An 18,389-nucleotide genomic window follows, 5' to 3' on the forward strand; every position below is an offset into this window, starting at 1 on the left:
CTCTTTTAAATACTTTGAGGGGGCAGTTTTCAAAATGGGGTGATTTATGGGGGTTTCTAATATATGGGCTCCTCAAAGCCACTTCAGAACTGAACTCGTCCCTGAAAATATAGCCTTTTGAAATTTTCTTTAGGGGGGATTCACACGAGCGTGTATTCGGTCCGTGCGGGCCGCGTGGTTTTCACGCGGCAAGCATGGACCAATACAAGTCTATGGGGCAGTACAGACAGTCCGTGCTTTTTGCGCAGCGTTTGTCTGCTGCGCAAAAAGCGCGACAGGTTCAATAACTCTGCGTATTTCGCGCATCATGCACCCATTGAAGTCAATGGGTGCGTGAAAACCACGCAGGTTGCACGGAAGCACTTCCGTGCGAACTGACTGAAACAGCGCACCAGCTGTCAAAAGGATGAATGTAAACAGAAAAGCACCACGTGCTTTTCTGTTTCCGAACATCCAAACGGAGTGTCTTTGCGATGAGCGAAGCCGGACAAGCGAACTGAACTTCACCGGGTTCGGCCGAACTCGTTTTGGCCGAACCCGGCAAAAAAATTATCGGTACGCGATGTCAGGAGATAGTCACTGTCCATGGTGCTGAAAGAGTTAAACTGTTTCAGCACCATGGACAGTGACTTCCGATCCCAATATACATGAACCTGTAGAAAAAAAAACGAAGTTCTGACTTACCGATAACTCCCGGCGTCTTCCTCCAGTCTGACCTCCCGGGATGACAATTCAGTCCAAGTGACAGCTCCAGCCAATCACAGGCCAAGCACAGGCTGCAGCGGTCACATGGACTGGCGCGTCATCCAGGGAGGTGGGGCCCGATGTCGAGAGGCGTGTCACCAAGGACGCATCACCAAGGACGCGTCACCAAGGCAACGGCCGGGAAGTTCTCGGTAAGTACGAACGTTTTCTTTTTTTTTCAACAGGTTTTTCGATATTGTGTTCGGCATTCACTGTCGAGGGTGCTGAAAGAGTTAGATCTTTCAGCACCTTGGACAGTGACGGGCGTCGACTAGCCTCATCTCTATGATGGCGGCTGCGCGAAAATCACGCAGCCGCGCATCAGACACGGATGACACACGCAGCTGTCAAATGGTTTTTGCGCGCGCAAAAACGCAACGTTCGTGTGTATCTGCCCTTAAAATGTGAGAAATTGCTGCTTAAGTTCTAAGCCTTGTAACATCCTATAAAAATAAAAGAACATTCAAAAAATTATGCCAACATAAAGTAGACATATGGAATATGAGAAATAGTAACTATTTTGTGAGGTATTACGATCTGTTTTACAAGGAGATACATTTAAATTTAGAAAAATCATAATTTTTGCAAATTTTCTCTAAATTTTGGTGTTTTTCACAAAAAAGCAATGAATTTATTGACCAAATTTTAAAATATGTCATGAGAAAATAATCTCAGGAATCATTTTTACTTATCGAAGCTATTCTAAGTTATTACTGCATAAAGTGACACTTGTCAGATTTGAAAAAATTAGTCTGGTCCTGAAGGAGTTACACTCCACCTATCCACTGTCAGACAGATTGGGTACAAATACCCACCCCAGGAGTGGTCGACCAACAATGATCACGCCAAGAGCAAGGTGTAATAGTCCACGAGGTCACTTAGGAACCCAAGCTAACCTCTAAGCAACTAAAGGCCTTTCTCACATTAGCTAGTGTTAATGTTCATGAGTCCACCCTCAGGAGGACACTAAACAACAATGGAGAGAACATCGCTACCTGTCAGCAGTTTGCTAAAGATCACCTGGAAAAGCCAGAAGGCTATTGCAACAATCTTTTGTGGACAGATGAGACCAAAATAAAGTTTTTTGGTTTAAATGAGAATTGTTATGTTTGGAGAAAGGAAAACACTGCATTCCAGCATTAAATCCTCATACCATCTGTGAAAAAAAGTGGTTGTAGTATCAAGATTTGGGCCTGTTTTCCTGCATCTCGGTCAGGAAGGCTTGCCGTCATTGATGGAACAATGAATTCTGAATTATACCATCAAATTCTAAATGAAAAATGTCAGGACATCTGTCCGTGAGCTGAAGACCTGTCCGTGAGCTGAAGACCCTAAGCACACAAGTCGTTCTGCCAAGGAATGGATAAAGAAGAATAAAGTTACCGTTTTGGACGCCCTAGTCAAAGTTCTAACCTTAATCCAATAGAAATGTTGTGGAAGGACATGAAGTGAGCAATTTATGGGAGGAAGCCCACCAACATAACAGAGTTGAAGCTATTTTGTACAGCGGAATGGGATAAAATTCCTACAAGCCAATGTGCAGGACTAATCAACAACTACCGGGAACGTTTCGATGCAGTTATTGCTGCACAAGGGGCACTCCAGATACTGAAAGCAAAGGTTATCATACTTTTGCCACTCCCAGATATGTGATATTAGATCATTTTCGGCAATAAATAAATGACCAAATTTAATACCTTTGACTCATTTGTTTGATTTGGTTCCTTTTATCTACTTTTAGAACTTGTGGGAAAATCTGATGTAGTTTTAGGTCAAATTTATGCAGAAAATTTTGAAGGGTTCACAAACTTTCAAGCACCTCTGCATCTCATCCATAGATCAGATTTCAGTTCATTTAAGACAGCTATGTTATGGCCCCACAGCATAGGACACCTTACAGAACTGATTAAATCTAGCACAGTTTTCTGCTACTGTAAATTCCAGTTGAAGCAAGTCCATAACTTTTTGCATTTTGATAGTAAAGCTTTAATTTTAGCCACAAGGAGTGACTCTAAAATTCTTTATAGCATCTTTTGGCAGGTAATTTTGCCTGGGAACATGAATGAGCACTCACCACATATCCATCTGGAAGCGTGAATGTTTTAGGTCGTCCACTTCCCTGAAACAAAGGCACCATGCACCATTAAAGGGAATGTATCATCAAAAAATTACATAAAATTTAAATCCATTTTCTATTATACACGTAATCGTAAAAAATATTTGCTTTTTTAATGTTTTATATCACTATCCACACAAAAAAAAAATTGAAATATTGCAGTTCTCACTTTGGCCACTAGAGAATAAGCTCATATTTCCTATACTCTATAGCTCACTTGTCAGCTTTGCTTTACTGACACAGGGTGAGGAGACTCATCTCATTAGTATTAGGGGGTGGGCAAGTTAATGACCGTTTTATTGTGATGCTGGAAGCCTAGATAACGCAGGAGAGCACCATTTACACTCTCTTCACAGATAAGGCTCTGTATGCATCTTCCCTGGTCTCTGCAGGAGGGGCTGTACTTCAACACTATTTTTCTGTCAATTGACTCCCAGTCATTCCACCTGCCATAAAGCACATGCATGCTGATGTACTGCACAGGGAGTTCACAGGAAGTAAGGGCCCATGCTGGGAGCCAAGGGGCACCAACAAGCCACTCTGCTTTGGCCAAGGTATAGATCTACCGGACTAGGAGAGCAAATTAAATCTTTCCCCCGGATGAAGGAAAGCCTATAGCTAGCTCGAGACATAGCTTGAAGCTCCTGTGCTCAATGTACCATGAGCCCCTAAGGGTCATACAACCGTTTCACTTTTCATGTGGTAGAGCAGTATTTGGACACCTGTAGTCACCAGGGCCTTTAGCTACGTTACTGGTGTTATATCACATAAACCATACCTCCCAAAATAGGTGGGACTTATGCAAATGTGACAAAAAATGGGTATTTCTGGAACGTTTTGTGGGCTTAAAATGTCCCTCAAATAGGATTTCAATTGTTGGGAGATATGAATTAACATGTGCTGCATGCAAATTTAGCTTATATTATGTAAGTAGTAAGACAACCCCCTGGTGGTATTAAGTAGTACTGCACCTTTCTTATATTTAAAATGAAACATGTTAATAATGAGAGGGGGTTCTAAAAAAAATAAAAATACTTCCTATTCAGGCCAATACAAAGAGACAGGTATAAAGACAATAAAGGGTATGTAAATGTGTCATTCCATGTGAAACCACAGACCGTAGCCAAGCAGTAGACAACTCATTACTTACAGTGAATAAAAAGTACATACATAATAAAGGTTTCATTCCACACAGGATTTAAGGTCTGAACCTTGACCTGAGTCTTGTGTGTCTGGTCCTCGGGCAGTGTATTCCTGACCACTGCTTTCTGCTTCTGCTTCTTGTCACGGTTGGGGCTACTATCTCTGGGGTGAGCATCAGTTTGGCTTTCGATACCCAGCATGCAGTAGGGATCACTAAAACCTGGAGATGAAATAATAGCAGATTAAACACGATTTCTAAATGAATCTTGTCACACTAACTAAAATAGAAATATATTTACAATTATAAGCAAATCAGACACTGAATCCAGAAATGTAATAAGTGTGTGTTCTCTTACCACTAACATCCTTTCCAAGAATTCCTTTAGCTTGTTTCACTGTAACTTTCACGCAGAAAATTGGTGGCTAGAACAGAAGACAAATACTCAAGTTTATTCCAAATAAATCCCAACATTTTTAGGCAGGTCCCACCAAAGAACATATTGAATCTGTGGCCTTATGGCAAAGATAAAATAGGACCCGTCTTGTGGTGCTGGTTCTTGCTGTCACACGACTTGTACTTTATTCCCCCTCCCTCACCTCTTTGCCATTGCTTGGACTGATTCTCCTGCCTTGTTTGCGCACATTGCAGTGCCGCTGGAGAAATTTGTGGCCAGATTCTTACCACTCATTAGAAAGGGCCCCCTCTCCCCAAAACCTCTGTGGTACATACATCCTTGCCCAGCATAAAGGACTGAGAACAAGAATGTGGCTCTATCCCTATCATTTGACGGCAAGTTTATTCATTGACTCCAATTCAGAAAAATAAAAATACATTGCCATGTGAACCGCTAGTGTACCAGGAACCATGTGTACATTATGATCTCATATATATTCCTCTTTGGGTATTATTTATTTGGTATTTATTTTCTTGCCTGACATTTAGATCTGCTTCATTAGCTTTGATTGAACTAACATGCAATGTCCAGGCTATTGCAAATCCATCCCTTTTCTAATTTTCTGATTATGTCACAGGCTAAGGCCTCATGCACACGACCGTAAAAACTCCCGTTATTACGGGTCGTAATTACGACCCCTAATAACGGGCTCATAGACTTCTATTGGCGACGGGTGCCTTCCCGTTTTCTCACGGGAAGGTGCCCGTGCCGTTGAAAAAGATAGAACATGTCCTATTTCAGGCCGTAATAACGGCACGGACAGCCCATAGAAGTCTATGGAGCTCTCGTAATGACGGGTGGCTACATGTGTGCACCCGTCATTACGGCAGCGTTGCTAAGCGACGTCAGTAAATAGTCACTGTCCAGGGAGCTGAAAGAGTTAACTGATCGGCAGTAACTCTTTCAGCACCCTGGACAGTGACTACCGATCAGTATAAACCTGTAAAAAATAAAAATAAAAGACGTTCATACTTACCGACAACTTCCTGCTTCCTCCAGTCCGGTCTCCCGCCCGTTGCCTTGGTGACGCGTCCCTCTCGACATCCGGCCCGACGTCCTGGATGACGTTTCAGGCCATGTGACCGCTGCAGCCAATCACAGGTCAATCACAGGCTGCAGCGGTCACATGGACTGCCGCGTCATCCAGGGATGTCGGGCTGGATGTGAAGAGAGGGACGCGTCACCAAGACAACGGCCGGGTAAGTATGAATTTCTTTAACTTTTATTACAGAAAAGGCTGTCCCTTCTCTCTATCCTGCACTGATAGAGAGAAGGGGCTGCCGATTAGTGCAGTGCTATTTTGCCGCCAAAAACGTCCTCGTAAATACGGGTGGAATACGTGTGACACCGGACCCATATTTACGGGCACGGGTTTGTAAATACTGGTGCAAAACGGGTGGAATACGTGTGACACCGGACCCGTATTTACGCCAGTATTTACGGGTGGGAAAAAATACGGTCATGTGCATGAGGCCTAAATAAGGCCACTATTTCCAGTAGGACAAAAAAATTCAGTAATAAGACAGTGAGGATGGATTTACACACAGCGTTTTTTCGTGGCCATTTTAACAGGTTTTTTTAGTGTGGCTAGATGTTACATTCAGGAATATAGCGAAATATCAAATGCACTACATACAACTGCGTTTTGGATTGTGGCATTTTTAAAGGCAATTTTGGGGTCAGTGGCGTTTTTATCCAAATGCAGCATGCTCTGGGTATGTTCAGGCGTTTTTCCCATAAGTTTCTTTATAGGACTTCAAAATCGCCAGAAAAAAAAGCATGTACAAAATAACACGAAATAAAATACACCACTAAAAACTCCATAAAAAGGCATGTTACATTTTAATAACACTGGCGTTTTTAGTAGCGTTTTTCAAGCAGCTTAAAAGGAAACCTAAAGGGGGAAGTTTCTATTTTAAAATGCCCATTACTGTGACATTCCAAGGGGACCAGTATGAAAATTACAATAGACCGTTCATTTTTAAAAAAAAATCTTTACATCTGAACAATCTATAAAACAATTTGGTTAGGCCCCATGAACACGACCGTAAAAACTCCCGTAATAGACTTCTATTGTCCACGGGTACCTCCCCGTATGCTTACAGGAAGGTGCACGTGCCGTTGAAAAGGATAGAACATGTCCTATTTCAGGCCGTAATTACGGCACGGGCAGCCCATAGAAGTCTATGGGGCTCCCGTAATTACGGGTGATTACGTGTGTGCACCCGTAATTACGGGAGCGTTGCTAGGCGACGTCAGTAAATAGTCACTGTCCAGGGTGCTGAAAGAGTTAAACGATCGGCAGTAACTGTTTCAGCACCCTGGACAGTGGCTACCGATCAGAATATAGATAAAGCTGTAAAAAAAAAAAAAAAGACGTTCATACTTACCCAGAACTCCCTGCTTCTTCCTCCAGTCCGGCCTCCTGGGATGATGTTATAGCCCATGTGACCTCTGCAGCCAATCACAGGTCAATCACAGGCTGCAGCGGTCACATGGACTGCTGGGTCATCCAGGGAGGTCGGGCTGGATGTCAGGAGACGGACACGTCACCAAGACAACGGCCGGGTAAGTATGAATTTCTTTTACTTTTATTACGGAAAGGGCGGTCCCTTCTCTCTATCCTGCACTGATAGAGAGAAGGGGCTGCCGATTACTGCAGTGTAATTTTGCAGCCAAAAACGTGCCCGTAAATACGGACGGAATACGGGTCCGTAAATACTGGTGCAATACGGGTCGAATACGTGTGACCAAGGACCCGTATTTACGGCAGTATTTACGGGTGGACAAAAATACGGTCGTGTGCATGAGGCCTTAAAATGGAACAATTTCTATAATTCAATGAAAACAAGTGTGATAATCATATACTTGGAATGGTAAAAACAAGCGTTTTTAACTCCTTAACAACCGCCGTATAGTCTGTTTACAGCGGCCGCTCAGGGTAGTTTTCCTGAAGTGTCGGCACTTCAGACGTTGTTTTGAGCGCATCGGGCGCTCTGCTTCTGATGCTGAAACTGTTACTAACAGTCTCGGGTTTCAGGGCAACGATCGGAGACCAATAGCAGTGGTCTCAGGTTATGTGATTACTGTGAGAAATATTCACAGTCATCACAGAAGTAAAACAAAGTTTTGTCCCTTCCTGTCCCTCTGTCTCTTCTTACACTTGTTACTTTGTTTGAGAAGAGCCGGAGAGGATATGTAGCACTGGCGGGTCTTACCCACCCCAGCCGCCGCCAGCCTGCCCAGGGACACTAGAGCGCTCTGCTCCCAGCCTGTACCCATAGGGTGCGCGCGCTCGTCTCAGCACTTAAAGGGACCGCGCGCACCAGGAATATTGCCACCAGCCTATCCCAGTACATCCTGGACAATTTAAGGAACTCTGCTCACTTCCTCAGTGCCTGAGCAATGTTAGTTCTAAAGCAAAATTCACACGAACGTGTGCGTTTTGCGCGCGCAAAAAACGCTGCATTTTTTGCGCGTTGCAGTTTCGTGTGCCTTAAGTGTTTGGTGCGTGGCTGCGTGATTTTCGCGCATATGCCATCTTTATGACACACGGTTTTGTGGTTTAGATAAAGGAAGGAGGTGGTTTTATTTTTCCCTTCATTTCTTGATCTACTGTTAGGCTGGATTCACACGAGCGTCCCGTTTTTGCGCAGGCAAAAAACGCGGCGTTTTGCCTGCGCAAAAGGCACTTAACAGCTTGTGGGGCAGCAGCATATGATGCGCGGCTGCGTGTTTTTCGCGCAGCCGCCATCATTATGACACTCCATTTGGATGTTTGTAAACAGAAAAGCACGTGGTGCTTTTCTGTTTTCATTCATACTTTTGACAGCTGTTGCGCGAAACACGCAGTTCGCACGGAAGTGCTTCCATGTAGCATGCGTGGTTTTCACGCACCCATTGACTTCAATGGGTACATGATGTGCGAAAAACGCCCAAAGAACGGACATGTCTTGACTTTTTTTCAGCGGACTCACGCTGCGTAAAAATCACGCACATGTCTGCACGGCCCCATGGACTAACATAGGTCCGTGCGACGCGCGTGAAAATCACGCGCGTTGCACGGACGTATATCCCGTTCGTCTGAATAAGCCCTAACTCTGAGTTAGGCCTTGATTACACGAGCGTAGTTCACGTCCGTGATACGCGCGTGAAAATCACGCGCGTCGCACGGACCTATGTAAGGCAATGGGGACATTCAGACGTTGCGTGTTTTTCACGCAGCATGTGTTCGCTGCGTGAAACTCATGACATGTCCTATACTTGAGCGTTTTTTGCGCATCAGGCACCCATTGAAGTCAATGGGTGCGTGAAAATCACGCGCATCACACGGAAACGCTTCCGATAACCCAGCACAAGCCAGCTTCCAGTAATCCAGGACCAACCTGCCATCAAGGTACCATCGACCAGTGACTGTCCTATATTTGTTTGACCAGCAGCTACTTTGTTACGGCAGAGTAGCCCAGTGGGTCCACTTTCCCGGTGGACGTTACAGTGTGCTCGGGCCATCGACCCCTGCTGGCAAACCCAAGACAGCGGTTCAATTTATGCAGAATGATATGCGAGACCACCGACTACGCCATGATCAGTTACTGCAGGTGGTTAATACCATCGCTAGTCGCTTGGACATCGCTCCTGTTCCTACCCGGGCAGCTTCACAAACTGTAGCTCCAGCTTCTCCTCAGCCAGCTGGCTGAGGAGAAGCTGGAGCTACAGTTTGTGGAGCTGCCAAGTTGCTTAAACGTTTTTAACCGCCATTTGCCATCCGTTTTTCATGGATGTTAAAAAAAAAAATATTCGTTAGGTTTTTTTGTCCCAGCCCCCTGAAAACACGACAGTGCCCATGTAGATAATGACGCAATACCACTGCAGATAGTGCCACATTGCCCACTGTAGATACTGCCAGTGCCCACATAGATAGTGCCCACTGCAAATAGTGCCCACTGCAAATAGTGCCCACATAGTGCCATAGTACCCACTGTAGATAGTGCCCACATAGTGCCACCCACAGTACCCATGTAGATAGCGCCACAGTGGCCCCTGTAGATAGTGCCCATATAATGCCACAGTGCCCATGTAGATAATGCCACATCCCCTGTATATAGCCCTCCCTGTAGATATCACCACACTCCCTGCAGATAGCACCACCTTCCTGTAGATAGTGCCAATTCCCCTGTAGATAGGTTCACCCCCATGCAGTTAGCACCACCCCCATGCAGATAGCGCCACCCTCCTGTATAGCGCCACAGCCAGTCTTCAGCCAGCATGGTCTCATACGATGATGCTGGTTGAAGACTGTCTTTAGGAATCAAATAAATTGGGGTCCATAGCTCAGCAACTGGGGGACGTACTAGTACAGGACAAATACCGCTGGACTCTTAGACAGTCGAATAACTCTTAGGTTAGTCTAATAACTCACTTCGTAGGACCTAGTAACAGCTCCTCTTTAAGCACTATCCACACAGACACAAAAGTGACAGTGAGAGACCGTGGTGCCACCTCCGATAAAGAGAAGCCGGTCTGCATCACAGACTATAATAAATTCATGAGGGCGGTGGATTCATCTGATCTGGCTTTAGGGCCATACTTGGTGCAAAGAAAATCTCGCACCTGGTATAAAAATGTGGTCATCCACCTTATACAGGTGGCAACCTACAATTGCTTAGTGCTGTACAAAAAATCAAACGGGCAAAGTATTTTTTTTCAATTTCTGTAGAACGTGATTGAACAGAAGATGTCCGATTGCTGATGGTGCATCACTTTGTACACCCTCTGCCTGCTACTGGGAAAAAACAGAAAACACTAAAGCAATGCAGAGTGTGCAGCAAAAATGGCATATAAAGGAACACGTGATTTTATTGTCCTATATGTCCCTCTAATCCTGGTCTCTGTAACTATCCCTGCTTTGAAATTTATAATACAGTCCCACATTATTAAACCATTTACTTTCACACTGCATGTTTGGTCATTATATTTACTAAGCGGCTTAGTGTTAGGTTAAAACCATATTTAGGAGTGGTAATTTGTGGGCTGGGTTGGTTCAATGGGGTGGGTGGGAGGTTCCAACTGTAAAATTGTAGCAATACTGTATTTTCCAGAGAAAAACGTTTTTTTTTTCACCTATTAAAGATACGTACTATATCTCTATATGTATACTAGCAGGACATTCATACTTATCAAAATAATCTGCAGTACCATGCCAAATATAGCATGGTTCCTTAAAAACAGCGCTGGTCGTAAAAAGGCCACCTAAAGCTAAGATGGACTCCTATGTTATGCCCTGTAATGGGCCCATATAGTAAATGACATGCTCATATTTGGTATCACCGTACACGGGAGAAATAGCAGATTGTGGAACGGTGTCACTTTTACCGATATGTCGTATGGTTATTTTTTTGGGCCTAGTTTAAGCACATTCGGTAAAAAAATGTGAAGGGTTAAAACATATATTGAAACCTTAGAAAAATTTAAGAGGTGCCTATTTTTTGGTATCAGGTCATTTTTGGTAAATTTTTAGTCTGGCACTCCAGTACTATGTCAAATGTAGCATGGTACACTAAAATTATCTCTGGTGTGAAAGGCCTCCAAAAGCCAAAATCGACTCCTTCTATGATATGCCCTGTAACTGGTCCATATAATAGATAAGACACAGATATTTGGTATCAACGTACACCGGAGATATAGCAGAATGTGAAATGGTGTCACTTTTACCAGTATGTCATATGGGTTTCCAAAACAGCTTAAAGAGGACCTGTCATCTGCCCAAAAAAACTGCATTTGACATCTCAGTTAGATTGCAGGCCCCTAACAGATTCTGATGCTATGTTATTTTTTTCTTCTAGCCCCAATTGTTCCTGAGATATCGGGGCCATTAGTTCTGGTGTCCGTAATGCAAATGAGGCCTTTGACTGTCAAGTGGGCGGTTACAACCTTATCAAGTGACAGGTGTTACCCGCCCACTTGACAGTCCAAGGCCTCATTTGCATATCAGACGCCAGAATTAACGGCACCGATATCTCAGCAACAGTGGGGGCTAGAAAAAAATAATAAAAAGCAACAGAATCTGAGAGGTGCCTGCAATCTAACTGAGATGTCAGCTGCAGTTTTTCGGGCAGGTGAGAGGTTCTCTTTAAGAAAAGTGACATATGTTTTTTTGCCCTAGTTTGGGCAAATTCTGTAAAAAATGTGGAGGGTGAAAACATACAATGAACCCCCAGAAATAGACTTTAGAGGGTCTAATTTTTAGAACACAATGTTTTTTTTAATGATTATTTATTGGACTTCAACTCTGTTACCCATACATTAATACCATGGCGTAAAAAACGCAATTAGACCCTTATCCTTATTATCAGGATAAATTAAAAAATACATATGTATAAGACAAATACATTTTCAAACTATTACATTTTAAATTATGAAAAATCACAATTAATTTTTTTCCATCTTTCCATGACTATAAACAAAACGAACAAAAATGATACCTATACATATATACCACAAAAAGAAGGCACTACATGTTCCACATACAAACGTATACTGCATTACATCTGTGCATAGCAAAACGGCAAAAATTGGTTTAAAGATTTAAAATACCTTTGGTATTAAGGGGTTAATGAAAGTATCAGACGCATTGGTAAAGCATTTCCTCAGATGTATGAATTCAACGACTTCAGTCAAAATGAGAGAACGATCCAAGATATAAAAGATTTAACCACAGAGATAAATTATAATAATATTTCTGTTCTCCTGGACCCAGGGGCATAGCTCTTGCACCCGAACTGGTGCCTGAGGAGGCCCAAAGATCCTTCTGCTACATACAAATACACTAGTATTATAAATGGCACATGTAAGTGGAGGGCCCTGTTACAGATTTGGTATTGGGGCCTAGGAGCTTCAAGGTACACCTTCACCTCACTCATGCCAAGTGTCTCGCCTAACCTACAGGTTCATTGTATTCTATGATGTCTCCGGCATGATATATTCTACGTGGCATGGTAAAAATTCAGCATATTTACCTCAAGACTTTTTACACTTTTGAATATGGCCTTGTGTTCTGCAGGATCCATATTGAATGCCTGAAACAGATGCAAAAGAGACTTATATTTAAATTTAGGGCAATTTTTTGAATACTTTAGTAGCATTTAAACTAAGAGTATATTCAGATGTTTTTAACGTGAATTGCTGCGGTTTTCTGCTTTATATGAGCTTCAGCTGTGCTAACTGCAGAACCACGGTAAAACCACACATAGTTTTTGCCACGAGGATCTCGGCCGTGCGCCAACAACCACAGCACAACCACACTGTCTGAATATACCCTAAGTGTCCATTGAGAAGATAGAATAAAGTGTTCCACCCTGCTGAAGATGGCGCTGCTCTCCCTACAGAGTTCTCCCAAGATCAATCAGATCTGTTGAGAACCATCACATGATATGCAAGATTACTGTAATACAAAAATGTTCAAAGCCAAACACGGATTAACCATTGTTTTCAATTGGCATCATGCAATGCTTCATTTTTCCTGCAGGGTGGAACACTTGCTGCCAGGTTCCGCCAAAGATTACAGTTGTTCGTTGGATGTCCCAGCAGCGGGACATCCAGCGTTCAGCTTATTGTCGGGATACCTTTCTAACTAAAAAGCTGGGAGCGACTCAATAAGGTGCTGGTAGGTTGTCTCTGGTATCTGGAGTCATGCTGACTGCAGTGCATCCCACATTTACTGGAGGGTATGTGGTGGAGGATCCATAAAGTGAACAGGACGATTGAGGTGGTCCCACCGTTGCTCAATTAGGTTCAAGTCTGGCAAATTAACGGGCCAGGGAATTATTTGGAAGTCTCGGTCGTGCTCCTCTAACCCCAGTCGGACATTTCTAGCCATGGGTCATGTCACATTGTCTTGCTGGAAGATTCCATCTGCCCCACGGAAGACAAATTGTATGTATGGGTGGACATGATCTGCAACAATGGATTCATACCCAAATCTATTCAGAGCCTTCCACATGGATGAGTGGCCCTAAGAATGCCATGAAAAAATACCCCAGACCATAACGCTGCCACCACCAGCTTGTGTTCTTCCAGCAATGGTTGCAGGGTGTTTGTTCTCTGATGTTTCTCGCCTGACACGTCAACATACATCCGTTCCATGAATTAGAAAATGTGACTCATCGGAGAAGGCAAACCTTTGCCACTCTTTGACCATCCGTCTGCTTCAGAGCCCCAAACGCAGTAGGGTTTGCTGAACTGTTGTTTTAGACACACGTCTGGTAGCACCTTGGTTGACTTTCACATTGAGCTTCTCCACTGTAGCGTGTCACGTGCCTGTCACGCACCTTCGTAGTGGATGTTCACCTCTCACATCATTGGCACGTGGTGCTCCGCAGTTTTCATGTCGCTTACTCCTAATGGTGCCATTTGTCCACTCCGATACACTTTCACTACAGCAGCACGCGAACAGTTCACAAACTGCGCTGTTTGAGAAATACTGCTACCCTCGGCCCGAAAAACAATAATCATCCCTTTTTTGCAACTCTGATAAATTGCCCCTCTTACCCATGGCAACAACGACTGATATGTGTTCAGACAGCCTATCGCACACCTTATATACCCGCCAAGCCAGCCCACGACACAACTTCCTTCATGGGCTATGCACTGCCGACGTGGAAAGTATTAGGTGGTCATAATAATGTGACTCGACCGTGTATATATACCCACTCAAACATTAAATGTCTTAACATATTTTATAGCCCTTTTTTTTTTTACCAAGCTGTTTCATCCATTGAAGTTAATTAAAGCGGTAAGGAAAAATTTGCATTACTATAAGCTTTGCACGTGGGCATTGCAATTTCTACCAAAGTGTAAGTGCATCAGTGCCTCTTTCTTGTGTACTAATGCAAGTCGCACAGAAGAACTGGGGTGTGACTATGGGAGTAACATACACAAGGTTGAGCAAAGAAGTGTCCATGTATTACTTGAATTCATACTGTGATTGGGCTATTAAAGACAGTTTTTCATAGACTGGCTGACTATGGTTAAATACTGTATAGACTAAAAGAAGAGGAGCATTCATGAGTATGGAACCCAAAATATTAAGATATTCTTTTAATTAGAATATAATGACTCCCTTTTTACCTCAAGCTTCTCCCACACCACTTCTGTCTCTTACCATTTGGAGATATTCATATAACTGGTCACTATTCGATATATGGTCTGATTCTGAAATCCCGATTCTATGTATGATGGTATACAAAGCTTCTCCATACAATAGGTTGAGCTAAATGAACAGTCAATGATATGTTAGAACAAACATAAAATCATCATCACATAATTTAAAGTGTATGCTCACATTTGAACACCATTTTACAATTTACAGTACATTAATAATCAATCTGCATAAAATGTAGCAATTATACAAATACACAGCCTGTACCATAGTCCAGAGCTGTATTCACAATTCTGCATGTTTCAAATCTGAAATCCCCCAACATTCCTTGCTGACACAATGTCTGCACACAGTTTGTTCAGGAGATTTGATTTCTGGGAAGTATAATCTCTACACTAGGCATTGTATAATAATCTGATGTAGGGAAAAAAAAAATCTTTCTCCCTGCATTATAGAGGATCAGTTGTGACTGTAAACAAGCTGATCAACTTTTTTCAATAAAAACCAGCAGAACTTAGAATGCAGCTCTGGCATATAATACAGACTCAAATTGAAGATTAGGGCAAAATACAACTTTTTGTAGATAAAACAATGCTACCGGTGACAAAGCTGAAAAGCAAACAAAAATATATTATAATTATTGGCATGCTGTACACATGTAAGCGAATATATTTTTTTATTCTACTTTCCACTCATTAATTTTCTTAAAAATATTTTTAAATATTTCCAAAGTGTTCCTTCTCATCAACTACCTGTAGAGCTCAAATTACAGATCCTCTTCTCTTGAGTATGAAACAGTTCAACCCATCTAGTGTTTAAACTCTACTCCAGGGGTCTCAAGCACGCGGCCCGCGGGCCGCATGTGGCCCCTGGGGCTGTCATCTGCGGCCCGCGGGACACAGAGCCGCTAGTATCGGCTCTGCTCCGAGACTCTGGAATTCCCTGACATCTCTGTCCACATATGAACAGCGATGTCTAGGGCTTCCCCAGAGCCGGAGTCCCGGGCAGAGCGCTAGTACAGGCTCTGCTCCGGAACTCTGTGGAATTCCCTGACATCGCTGCCCATATGTGGACAGTGTGTCAGTGTCTTCCCCATAGCGGAGTCCCGGGCAGAGCGCTAGTATAGGCTCTGCTCCGGGACGCTGCGGAATTCCCTGACATATCTGCCCATATATGGACAGTGTGTCAGGGTCTTCCCCAGAGCGGAGTCCCGGGCAGAGCGCTAGTATCGGCTCTGCTCCGGGACTCTGTAGAATTCCCTGACATCGCTGCCCATATATGGACAGTGTGTCAGGGTCTTCCCCAGAGCGGAGTCCCGGGCAGAGCGCTATTATCGGCTCTGCTCCGGGACTCTGGGGAAGCCTCTGACCTCGCTGTCCATACATCGACAATGATGTCAGGGGCTTCCCCAGAGCAGGAGTCCCAGTGATGTCAGGAGCACAGCTGGAGTCCCAGGAAGAGCTTACTAGCGCTCTGCCTGGGACTCCAGCTCTGGGGTTGCCCCTGACATCTCTGTCCATATATGGACAGTGATGTCAGGAGCAGAGCTGGAATCCCAGGCAGAGTGCCAGAAGCGACTCTGCTCCGGGACTCCAGCTCTGGGTAAGCCCCTGACATCACTGGGGCAGCCTCTACAGAGGGCACTGGGGCAGCCTCTACAGAGGGCACTGGGGCAGCCTCTACAGAGGGCACTTTGGCAGCCTCTACAGAGGGCACTGTGGCAGCCTCTACAGAGGGCACTGTGGCATTATCTACAAGTGGGTGTGTGGCAGTATCTGAAGAGGACACTAGCATTATCTAGGGGTGTGTTGCATTATCTACAGAGGGCACTGTGGCCTTATCTACAGAGGGCACTGTGGCCTTATCTACAGAGGGCACTGTGGCCTTATCTAGGGGTGTGTTGCATTATCCACAGAGGGCACTGCGGCAGCATCCACAGAGGGCACTGCGGCACTATCTAAAAAGGGGCTGCCCAATCTTGACATGTGTGCTAACTGAGCCGCCAGACTGCATTTAAACACTTAAACTGGAAAGCTGGATTGTTGAAATAAGCACGTAGAGAAATATCTCAAATTTTAAACCTAGCGCTATTATTATAGTAATGTAGTATTATTATTATTATTATAGTAATCTAGTGTTATTGTAGTTGAAATAACTAATTGATTAACAATAATTTAGTATTGTATCAAATTTGAAAGTAATGCGGCCCGTCAACTTCCCATTTTTTCTATATGCGGCCCACTTACCCGGCCGAGTTTGAGACCCCTGCTCTACTCCAAAACTATCTTTATTGAATGTCTATGGGTCACCTTTAGATACCAGCACATCTCTTTTTTCACAATTCTCCCTTCCTTTCTTGATAATCATGACTGAGCATGCAAACAGAGATTAGAGAACTGTAAATAGTCCTCTCAAATTGCAAAGAGACTTACAATATCTGATTGTGCATTAATCAATACGTTTCTAACCTGCACAGATTGAAGAACTGGTATGGTTTCATCATTGGTCTCCTTTGTTGATATGTTCTGTGATGGACGGATTGTGCCCCTCTTCCCATATCTGGCCTATGTTGAGATAGTACATAGTTAAAAATTAATTTAAAAGAAAGCTTGGTGGTTAAAAGAACATGTCTGAATATAAGGGTAGAGCACACTGCGAATTCTGATCACGCAACATTTTCAGTAAAATTGCAACCGTACTTTGATATCAATGTCTCCCTATGGGAGAGAAAGTTGTATGACAACCATAAGAATTCTGAGATGGTTGAAATTCTTCTGATTGTTGCAAGTTGCCTGTAACTTTTTCTACCTTAGGCAAACCGCAATTTTACAGTGAAAGCCATAATATCAAAAGTTGCTATAGAGCCATGGCATTATTCATGGTAAAAGATACAGCATTTTATCTTCTTACCTCTCTTCGTGTGAATCGATGAGGACCAGGAGAAGACTCCATCTTTAACAGAAAAAGTAGACATAAGAAAATATGTAATAATAATAATAATACCCAAACACCATTCGATGCATATTTCAGCATTTTTTAAATGTAAGTGAAATTGGATGTCATATCCCAAGCCTAGGGTCGCAACCAGTGTCAACACAAACCATCGGAAGGCGTTTGCACGACACTGGCCTACGAGCCAGACGTACAGCTACGGGTGTTCCATTGACCACAGGCCATCGCTCTCAAAGGCTATCATGGTGCCCAGCGAGACAGCAATGGAGGCTGGATTGGAGGTCTATCCTCTTTATCGATGAGTCCCGCTTTTGTCTCCGATGCAATTATAGCCGAAGACTGGACTGGAGACCACATGGGCAACACCATATCGAGGCCTTCACAACGGAACGTCACACCGATCCTACTCCCGGGATTATGGTGTGTGGTGGCATGATGTATGGTAGCCGGACCGCTCTAGTCTTTATTTCAGGTACACTAACAGCTTGGCGTTACATTGATTTGGTCGTGGAACCAGTGCTCTGGACTTGTACAATCATCTCTCCAAAGTGTCCCAGAAGCCGTTTTCCAACAGGACAATGCTAAGCCACATGTTGCTTGTGCTACTGTGAGAAGCCTGCATGGCCTAAACGTGCTACGTCTCCTGACTTGTCTCCCATTGAGCACATCTGGGACGTCATTGGTCGGCAATTGCAACGGGCGCTGCCAGCAGCCAATCTTGATGATTTGAATGCTCAATTGCATTCAGCGTGGCATAATATTCCTCATATAACCATTAACTGTAGATATATGGCGCAAGTCGGATGGGGGAGTAAGGAGCGGG

At 43.7% G+C, this 18,389-nt stretch overlaps 1 protein-coding gene across 2 annotated transcripts in view; it reads right to left on the reverse strand.

The window, feature by feature from the left end:
* Positions 1 to 18,389, reverse strand: part of UNC13D (unc-13 homolog D) — a 114,043-nt gene that overhangs the window by 49,368 nt on the left and 46,286 nt on the right. For both annotated transcript variants that reach the window (XM_075846585.1, XM_075846584.1), the window contains exons 2-8: positions 17,525 to 17,566; positions 17,083 to 17,178; positions 14,618 to 14,725; positions 12,474 to 12,533; positions 4,360 to 4,426; positions 4,031 to 4,223; positions 2,819 to 2,863 (exon numbers count right to left, since the gene is read on the reverse strand). In XM_075846585.1, the coding sequence (XP_075702700.1) occupies positions 2,819 to 2,863; positions 4,031 to 4,223; positions 4,360 to 4,426; positions 12,474 to 12,533; positions 14,618 to 14,725; positions 17,083 to 17,178; positions 17,525 to 17,566 (611 nt within the window). The remainder of the gene's footprint in view (positions 1 to 2,818; positions 2,864 to 4,030; positions 4,224 to 4,359; positions 4,427 to 12,473; positions 12,534 to 14,617; positions 14,726 to 17,082; positions 17,179 to 17,524; positions 17,567 to 18,389) is intronic.

This window comes from Rhinoderma darwinii, chromosome 13, assembly GCF_050947455.1.
Source record: "Rhinoderma darwinii isolate aRhiDar2 chromosome 13, aRhiDar2.hap1, whole genome shotgun sequence".
NCBI lineage: Eukaryota > Metazoa > Chordata > Amphibia > Anura > Rhinodermatidae > Rhinoderma > Rhinoderma darwinii.